The following is a 9,715-nucleotide window of genomic DNA, read 5'->3' as shown; positions in this document are numbered from 1 at the left end:
TGTCTCCGGTTTGCGGGAGAAATCGCGTCCAGACAACATCGTAGACCGATACAAAACCGCGTTGGATGGCTTCTACAATTCGGACAGTTCGATCCAAACGGTTGCGGGAGGTTTACGAATCGGCGTTGAAGATGCTCTGATAATATAAAATAGTAATGTATGCATATTACTAGTCTTTACTGGTCTATAAGTTACTTACTCCTCCGTGGAGAAAAATGTTATATTTATTTCCTGCTAGCGCCCCAGCTTTGGAGATGCCGTGACTGATTTGACTGACTGACTGAGCACTGAGAGACGCGCGCCTTTCCATGTACATACAGGAGCCACGTAGCATTTTATTACCGCACCGTGTACACCAGATAAAATGAGGAGGGGAGGAGCATGTGGTGCAATCGGCGACCAAGCCACCCACCGTGTACCTCCACAATAAGTTTGGCCGGCGATGTGACCTCGGTACGGTTGCTTCATGCCTTTCTTTCTTTCTTTCTTCTGCGCAACTCGTCGAGCCGCGCGGGCCAACGTGTCTGACAGTTACCTGGACGTATGCGAGTGGTCTATTCCCCGCGTTGCCTGCTGCGGGTATGTACGGTGCCATAATTGTTTTCCCGTCACGTAAAAAAGAAAATAACTTGCATGTGATTTTCCGTGGGTACACTACGCGTGTCGAAGCACACATGGATTGCGCTGCGGATGGTAACCCTAATGCATTGCTTAGCCCGTGATGTAACCCAGGGCTCTGCCCCAGCAGCCGCCTCCCTCGTCCCCGTAACCTCTCTCTGCTCTGACCTAGAACAGATCTGGCTCACCTCTCATCCCCACCCTAACCTCCACGGTCCTTCCTCTGCCGGTCGCCATGGCGTCTCGCTGCCAGGCCGGTGCTTCCTTCCCGCCTCGGGGAGCCTCGAGAGCTGCCCCGTCTCTTCTCCAGGCGCACCTTCCTGGCCGTGCACGCACGCTTCCATTGAATTAACCATGTCGCTCGCCGGTCGACCGGCCAAGAGATTTACCTGGTTGAACGTCCCTTTGTGTTTGGATCGGTTAAGTTTTTTCTATCCTCATCCGTAATATCCTCCTCACTATATTCTTCTGGATCTACTTGCAGGTAGCTCGCTCTCGTCTCCATGTGGCCGGCAAGCGCTCACGGCGGTCCCTCTCGTCGTCGGTCGAGGGTGCCTTTGGTCGACGACCAGAAGTGCATGGCTGCCATGGTTTTTGTCATCCAGCACCGTCTAGGTCCTTGAATTTACATAGGATTCCATAGCTATGCAGATTGACACACCCGTCCATCCATCCATGATGCTCTGCACAACAAGTTAACTAATTGTATACCCATCCAGCGGTAATTTCTCTTCTAATTAATCAGATCAGACGCAACCCTTTTTCCCTCTTAACCAGTCCTTCATTCTTTTTCACCATCCTCTCTTTGTAATTTACGGTTGATATATGTTGGGATCCTTGTCCACGGATGATTTACTTTGTTAATTTATAAAGTAGGTTTTATATATATCCTTGTATAGAAGAAGAATCGTTTGTTGGAACTAGATCGAAAATATGTATAGTGTTTAGTTTTGATTTTCTCTTTTGAAAAAATGTAGACCAAGTTTATCAGTGTATCATTCGTACATACTACCTAGTATAAGGGTTAGCTATGATTTTCTCCTTTTGATTTTTTTTGTAGATAGAGATACTACTTATAATAAGTACTATGCATAAGGTTTAACTTTGAATTAGATTTACGGATTTATCATTCCTAAGTACTACGAATACATATTAGCTTTGATTTTCTGCTTTTGAAAAGAAAGTTTTAGATCAAAATTTATTGTTTATCATTCATAAGTACTTTTGATATTTCTCTTTGAAAAAGGATGTATATCGATGTTTACCCTTATCATCCATAAGTTAGTTAAAGCTTTTGCTGTAATTCTTAATAGTTCCAACCTCAAGTTTTCATTCATTTGTGAGTTCACAACCTTTGTGGCTCCTTTGATTCACAGGATTAACATGTTGTGTCATGTACTCATATTCTTTAACTGAAAGAGTTCACCCAATAATATTGCCTCGACCGTCATGCGCCCCTTTGTTATTACTCTCTCCGTCCGGAAATACTCGTCGAAGAAATTGATGTATCTAGACGTATTTTAGTTCTAGATACATTCATTTTTATCAACTTCTTTGACAAGTATTTCCGGACGGAGGGAGTACTTTGACAATGTGCGCACACTTCCGTTGAAATACAACCATATCGGGTGCTGGTGGGTGAGGTGTTTACTTACCTTATCGAAAATTGTCCAATGTATGTCTGGATCGATGCTTAAGTTTTTCTTTCCTAACTTGCTATAGTTAGTTGGTGATCCAAAGTATCGTTGTTCTTGATTTTGCATCGTTTCCAAGGTGTTATGTTTGCTCTAATTTCTTATGCTGCTGCATGTCTCGCCCTTATTCTTTTTCCGTAATCATATTGTGTTTACCACTAATCAATATATCAATATATTGATACAAGTCTTTGACTTTTCTTTACCGTCCGTTCACCACTTAGCCCTGGTAAAGGCCCTCTCTCCTGGTACATCTAACGTATCAGTGGCAACCGCAGTAAAAAATAGATAAACTAATGCTATTGACCACAGTGACATGAGCTTGTCCCCTCTTGTGTCACTTGCAGATAGGCCCCATGCAATGCTCATCATCTGAGTGTTGTGAACTTAATTGGAAGCAGAATCGATACAAGTCCGCGGTACAATATGTTTGTATATCAAATGATTTCTTTTTGTTTCTTTCCCTTTTTTAGGGATGGCATAAACCTGGGAAAACCTTGATAAACCTCATTTTGCTACTGTTAATTTACGTTGAGAGGATGGCACAGCTTAACTAGATGTGAGCCTAGTGTGCTGTTCTGTTGGCTTTGTCTCTCTTTGTTCCGCAATAGTGTGTAAATAAGAACTATCATTTTTTTTAGCGTGCTATAGTGGGCCTTCATCTTTTAGCTAAGCTAAAAAAACAAGCGAACGACTCCGTTGGCACCATGGTGGTTTGAGAGCCATGGTCTCAGTGGCCATGAACCTAATCAGTGTAGTAGTAGAGTTATCTTGCCTTGTGAAGTTTCATGGTGATTTGGTGTACTGTTTGGTAGATGTATGCATTTTCTGTTTATATTTATTTGCTACCATTTGTTCTATTGTGTGGGTGCCACGCACCATCGGCTTTGTTATTTTGTTCGTATAACATTGTAATGCTGTTTTAGTTTTTTAGTACAACTATTAGATCACAAATTCATATTGAATTCTTGTTATAGGGGGGCACCAATATGTTTAGTGTAGGAGTTTGTTGGGTTTTGTAGACGCTTATAAACTTGAGGAAACCTTGGTAAACCGCTATTTACCACTACTCCCTCCAATTCATTTTAGCATGTATAATAGCGCATTGGCAAAAAGAATTGAGTGAATAATGTACTCCGCACACACACACACACACCCTAGGGCCTGGACTCTGCCGGTACCGTGGGGTGGGGTTAGAGAGGCATGACCTCCTCCGCCCGAACCTGATCAATCCAGTAGCATAGTTATACTGGGAGACATATGCATTTTGAATATAATTTTTGTCTACCATTTATTTTATTGTGTGCGCCACGACGCGTACCGTCGAATTTTTCTCTAGTTATTTTTTTGTCTTAAACTGTATAGATATGTATCTGGAAGGTATCCATTTCCCTTCTCGCTTGAGTAGGATCGGGATACCCACATTTTCTTTTGTGTCTCAGGTTTTATTTCGTCGACGCCCGTAACCATGGGGGAAAACTTGATAAACCACTTTTTATTACTGTTTATATGTAGAGGTGACCCTAGCTTGCTGTTCCATTGTATTTGTTCTGCAAGAGTTTGTATATAGGAAATAAGATTTCTTGTTAGCATGCTATAACGGCCTCAAGTGAATGATCTACTACTTTTTTTATCACATTTGTATGCAAGTTTCATACACATGATTTTTTTTTTACTTTTTGTTGTTGTTGCAAACTCATGTCTTGTCAATCTTTTGTTGCTCATCTAGAATCCTCCTAATTCCTTTTTTTTTTGGTTTTTTTCAGTGGATTGAGCGTGCACTTCCTACTTGGCATCAGGCTGGCAATAATATATGCCATGACCCTGTACTTTATGTCTTTTGGTTGGCAGGAATAAAACAAAGGTACTGATGAATCAAGATTTTTCTATGCATTCTTAGTCTTAAGAGATAAAATATGATGATTATTCTTATAGATTTTAGAGATAAATAAAATATGGTGATTAGTCTTTGAGATTTTAGACTTCAAACATGATGATTTTCCGTGGTCATTTTGGTGGTTGGCTAAAAGTAATGTTACCAAAGATTTTTCTGGTAGATGGCAAAAGTCGCCCTTTCACCTTGCTTTATGTCATTAACATGCATGTTTTCTTAGCTCATGTTTACTAGTACCAATGGACTCATATACGAAAGAACTTTCCACTGATATATCTTTTGTGGCACATAACACATAATTCATTAGTTAAATTTTAATTAAGTAGAGATTATCAAATTTAATACTTGATGAAATTTATGTGCTTACTAAAATAAATAATTAGACACCTACTCTCTACAAATAAGCATGTGTGCTCAAGTAAAAACCGATCTATTTTTCAATCACTTTACATTGTATATGGTCTAAACATGTTGCTTTTAGCCTATGATCTATTAATTGGCACCAATAGAAATTTATGATGTTCCAACAAATCCGGCCCATGGGCCGAACATCGGCACATGCTTTATTACTGATCTCATTTGTTGACTGTTGATTTTAGGTTTGCCTACACCACTGATGAAGCCGCCGTCGCCGCTGCGGCTATCGCAAGATCATTTTGGCCGCCGCTACATCAGGCGGAAGATACTTTCTGCCGCCGCTGCCTCAAGACTGGGTTGCCATGTACTCCCTCCGTAAACTAATATAATAATGTTTAGATTACAGAGAGAGTATATATCAGAGGATCAGGAAATGGGCCGGAGGTAAAAATTAAACAAGCCCAGCAAGCTGCCCAGTTCTCCCAGCCCGCAGCACAAGCAGATGCACGCCCGCATCCCGCAGCCCCGCATTGCTCCCGTACCCTTTGGTATCCATTCCGCACCAAAACCTAGATGCACGCCGCACCAGCCGCCTCCCGCCGGACGCCGCGCCCTTCCCCAGTAGGCCGTCAACTCTAGCCGCCCTTCCTGCTAGTGGCTGCGCGCCTGCGCCCTGCTGCTTCCACGCCGGCGCCGGCCACGGCGCCCAGTCTTCAGCGGCCAGCGCCCAGCGGCAGCAGCTTCGCCGGCGGCCGGCGGTGTGCAGGCGTGCACCCTGCGCTGGGGTCTGGAGACGTGCAGCATAGCAAGCTAGCAGCTGGGAGCTGAGCAGCAGCCTGCAACCTTTTTTTTTGGCCGATTTGTCCAGAGCCTCAAGGTAAGATTCATGTTCGTATTTTGCTAGATCCAGTGGGCAAATGATGAATCCCAGCATTTGAATACTAAGCAGGCTTGAGTTTAACCTCTCAGGATCTGTAGGCTTATGCAAAACTGAAACGTAATTGGCATTTTTTGTATGTTTGTAAGGCCATTGATCTATTTCTATGTGGCATTGGTAAACTAGTTAGAAAGTGCACATGTGATATTTGTTGTCAAACTTTTATAAGGTGGACCACCCTGTTTTCAGAGCCTAAGCATCTCAATGGCGAACATACATCCTGACTTCAAGAAGAAGATGGCTCGTGCAGTGGGCATACTCAACTTGGAACTATCCGACTCTTTTGAAGTTCTGCTCCAAGATGTGGTCAAGGTGTTGGTGGACAGAACCACTTGTGTTGTGATGCAAAAAGCATTCTGCGTCTTGGCCTCCCCACTCCCGGTCGATTATATGGACAAGCCAATTGCAAGACTCTTCCCCAATCCTGATGATTATTTTGCCTCGATCGGGCTTGATTCAACGATTGGTTTACCAGTATGTTCTTATTCTGTAACTATTGTATGACGTTCTTATTATGTAACTATTGTCTGAATTGCTCATTCTGCATCAATAATTTTTTGCTATTTTATTGTTTGTCTTGTAGTTCAGCATCCCCACCTCTATGTCTTCTTTGAATGATGATGTTCCATACAATATACATGCTTGGTACCACCGGTTGGCTGGCCATTTAGTGCTCCTTGCGTCCTTACCAACAGATGGCGTTGAGAATGCTTCAAGAGCCGGAAAATGTATGATAAAATCAACTGCCCATGTCCATTTTATACTGAAATTTATAGTGGTTGTTGTAACTGTCTTGAACCAGCTTCTAATTTCTTTTCAGTCAAAAACCATGTCTTCAAGGAGCTGTGTGATCTGGCTATTGAGAGCTCCACAAATCATGTTGATTCAATATTCCTCCCTCATCCGATTTATGCATGGGTGACTCAGGAGATTGAAGATCTTAATGCAAAGAAGGAAGTGGGCAGTGGCACCCATGAGGAGAAGCGCTTCATAACCAATCGCATCATAACTCAGATTAAGCATCTTCATGGCCTCTTGACCAACGACAACCTGAAGTATGGCTGGAAGCTCTTCTGCTGCAAGCAAGTTATGGCAAAGCCTCTGCCAAGACTCCGGGAACGCAGAACGAAAACCTGCAGGAGGTGTACCGAATCCTTGCTGACGAGCTTCCGGCAGATTACATGAGCCAACCAATTGCTGACCTTCTCCCTCTTCAGTATGCCTGCTCGCTAGGCCTCCCGCCGGACATCGACAAACCGGTGAGTGTAAATAAGTGAGCCCTGAATTCGGTCCATAATTCTGTTGGTCTTGCCTAATGTTCGCTGTTGTGTTATCCTGCGGTTTCTTGCTATCTTTCTGATTCCATTTGATCTGCTTTTGGCACATGTTTTCTGGTTGCGCATTGATGTAAAACTTGATAGCTCTAGCATCTGCAATTCTGTATGCTGTACTGTCTTTTTACGTCTGAAATGCTTGTGTTCCTTGAATGTTTGAACTGATTTTGTGTGTACTTCTGTATTTGAAGTGCTAACTTTGCCTGCTGGCCTGTAGAGGTCATGACACTAGTGTCCTCAATTTTTTTGAGAAGATAAGTGGAGTCCAATATAAGTTTGGATATTGATCTAGTGCACACAATATATGTCTAGAGGGGCTCACCTTGGGGCAAGCGCGATAACTATTTATAGTCTGTTGTAACTTTCATGACTATTGTACTGAATGACACTCTGAGCACCTGCTCGGCTCAAGTGGTTATCCATCTAAAATCTGTCTTGGATTCCAAGCATTAGTTTATGGTGTTCACTGTTTTTTTTTCTGTGCAGTTTAAAAAAATGGACAGTGACGTCAACAAGTATGACCTTGCCAAGGATGATGAAAGGGAATTATTCGAACTACTGGCAATATATCATCGAATAGCGCGTGTGATCATTCTGCATGCTTCTCTTGCCCGCAGCGAGGAAAACACCGAAATTGCATCAACTTGTAAGTTTACTTCCAACATCTACTGTCCCACCTTCTATTCTTGTGGTATGCTTATCATGCTTATAAAGTTTAATTTCCCCAGTAAAGGAGCATGGTATCTACCCACTGCTGCAGGAGTGTGCCCTCATGTATTCACTTAAGGCTGGCGCGTGCATGGGAATCCCTGAACCAATCGTACGGTGGGTTGAAAATGATCTTGAGCAGCTCAACAAAAACCTATCCAAGATGGATGCCAGTGAGCAACTTGAACAACGCCGTGTTATACAAGACCGTGGAAAGATAATCTACAACACAATTGACTACTTTGATAGCAGCTTGTGAACCCTTTTGTTCGCTGACATCTTATGCATGCTTCTACAACACAATTGACTACTTTGATAGCAGCTTGTGAACCCTTTTTTTCACAGACATCTTATGCATGCTTATGCTGTGACAATATGCATCTTGGTGGGCTATTTTGGCAAAACACTCTTGTGGTGGATATTCCTATTTGGTCCTGCTATCTTCATCAAACATATAGTATAAAGAAACTGCTTAGATATGCAACAAGCTAACATTCCATGTTCTCTATCACCCTCAGCATTTCTTTCTCATGTTTTAGTGATCAAAACGCTCTTATATTTCTTACATGAGTATTGTATCTGATAAATCATTTTTAAACTAAAGCTATTCTTTCTTCCACTGAATATCCCAGACACTTGGACACAGGCGCCTACATGTTGAATGCTGCTGTCAAAGAGCAGTTTCAACTAAAAATGGCTTCTGGAGTGGGCAACGCTTAAAATAACATTTCACTAAAACAGCCTGAAACAGCCTGATATCAATTAAAACTGAGACCAAAACGAAACATAGACCTGGCTTCACTACAGAAGTACGAAACTAAGCTCGAGAGCAGTGTGGACCTAACATTGACCTTACAACACTCCCTACGTTACGTTCAAACATCTATAGACGGGTGCCTCAAACGCCCGGATGATCCATAAAAGAAAAATGCGACCTAGATGTGTGTCCCAAACTGACCTCAAACGCTGGCGGAAGGAACGTACGTGTGTAGGATCGAAAAAACTTAACCTTCTCCCAATTTTAGTTCTTGGCAGATTTTAGCTATTGTAGGACAAGTCAAGCAATCATCACACAATTCAAGCAAGCATGCAAAGAGTATATTGGCAGCGGAAAGTAAAGCATGCAACTTGCAAGAATGTAAAGGGAAGGGTTTGGAGAATTCAAACGCAATTGGAGACACGGATGTTTTTCCCGTGGTTCGGATAGGTGGTGCTATCCTACATCCACGTTGATGGAGACTTCAACCCACGAAGGGTAACGGTCGCGCGAGTCCACGGAGGGCTCCACCCACGAAGGGTAATGGTTGCGCGAGTCCACGGAGGGCTCCACCCACGAAGGGTCCATGAAGAAGCAACCACCCACGAAGGGTCCACGAAGAAGCAACCTTGTCTATCCCACCATGACCATCGCCCACGAAGGACTTGCCTCACTAGCGGTAGATCTTCACGAAGTAGGCGATCTCCTTGCCCTTACAAACTCCTTGGTTCAACTCCACAATCTTGTCGGAGGCTCCCAAGTGACACCTAGCCAATCTAGGAGACACCACTCTCCAAGAAGTAACAAATGGTGTGTTGATGATGAACTCCTTGCTCTTGTGCTTCAAATGATAGTCTCCCCAACACTCAACTCTCTCTCATAGGATTTGGATTTTGTGGAAAGAAGATTTGAGTGGAAAGCAACTTGGGGAAGGCTAGAGATCAAGATTCATATGGTAGGAATGGAATATCTTGATCTCAACACATGAGTAGGTGGTTCTCTCTCAGAACATATGAGTTGGAATTGTGTATGTGTTCTGATGGCTCTCTCCACGAATGAAGAGGAGGTGGAGGGGTATATATAGCCTCCACACAAAATCCAACCGTTACACACAGTTTTGCAATCTCGGTGGGACCGAATCGACAAACTCGGTCGGACCGAAAAGGTAAACCTAGTGACCGTTAGAGATTTTCGGTGGGACTGACATGCAACTCGGTAGGACCGATATGGTTAGGGTTTGGGCATAACGTAATCTCGGTGAGACCGATTACACAAACTCGGTGAGACCGAGTTTGGTAATAAGCTAACCAGAGAGTTGGTCAGGTAAACTCGGTGGGACCGATTTGCTCTTTCGGTGAGACCGAAAAGTTACAAAAAGGAAACGGAGAGTTTACACTGCAATCTTGGTGGGACCGA

At 43.1% G+C, this 9,715-nt stretch overlaps 1 protein-coding gene across 5 annotated transcripts; it reads left to right on the top strand.

Annotated features, from left to right (window-relative positions):
• Positions 1 to 674: 674 nt before the first annotated feature.
• On the top strand, positions 675 to 8,056 carry LOC125515101. Of its 5 annotated transcripts, none has more exons than XR_007286793.1 (9): positions 675 to 1,010; positions 1,103 to 2,731; positions 4,079 to 4,176; positions 4,806 to 5,440; positions 5,690 to 5,974; positions 6,089 to 6,228; positions 6,321 to 6,759; positions 7,321 to 7,480; positions 7,563 to 8,056. XR_007286793.1 is itself a non-coding variant. In XM_048680525.1 (7 exons), the coding sequence occupies exons 2-5, from the start codon at positions 4,823 to 4,825 to the stop codon at positions 6,683 to 6,685; spliced, it is 900 nt and encodes a 299-aa protein (XP_048536482.1). In that variant the 5' UTR covers positions 3,453 to 4,176; positions 4,806 to 4,822; the 3' UTR covers positions 6,686 to 6,759; positions 7,321 to 7,480; positions 7,563 to 8,056. The 5 variants fall into 5 exon arrangements, 1 of the variants encoding a protein (XP_048536482.1); XR_007286794.1 differs by having other exon boundaries at positions 676 to 1,010; positions 6,084 to 6,228; positions 7,595 to 8,056; XR_007286791.1 differs by having other exon boundaries at positions 677 to 1,010; positions 6,084 to 6,228.
• The last annotated feature ends 1,659 nt before the right edge of the window (positions 8,057 to 9,715 follow it).

This window comes from Triticum urartu, chromosome 6, assembly GCF_003073215.2.
Source record: "Triticum urartu cultivar G1812 chromosome 6, Tu2.1, whole genome shotgun sequence".
Classification (NCBI taxonomy): Eukaryota; Viridiplantae; Streptophyta; class Magnoliopsida; order Poales; family Poaceae; genus Triticum; species Triticum urartu.
This window is presented reverse-complemented; position numbering and strand designations above follow the sequence as displayed.

Coding starts and splice junctions, on each gene's coding strand:
- LOC125515101 (XM_048680525.1), top strand. CDS start 4,823: ATGAAGCCGCCGTCGCCGCTGCGGCTATCGCAAGATCATTTTGGCCGC. Junction 4,928..5,689: donor CCTCAAGACTGGGTTGCCAT/GTACTCCCTCCG, acceptor CCCTGTTTTCAG/AGCCTAAGCATCTCAATGGC. Junction 6,229..6,320: donor TGCTTCAAGAGCCGGAAAAT/GTATGATAAAAT, acceptor ATTTCTTTTCAG/TCAAAAACCATGTCTTCAAG.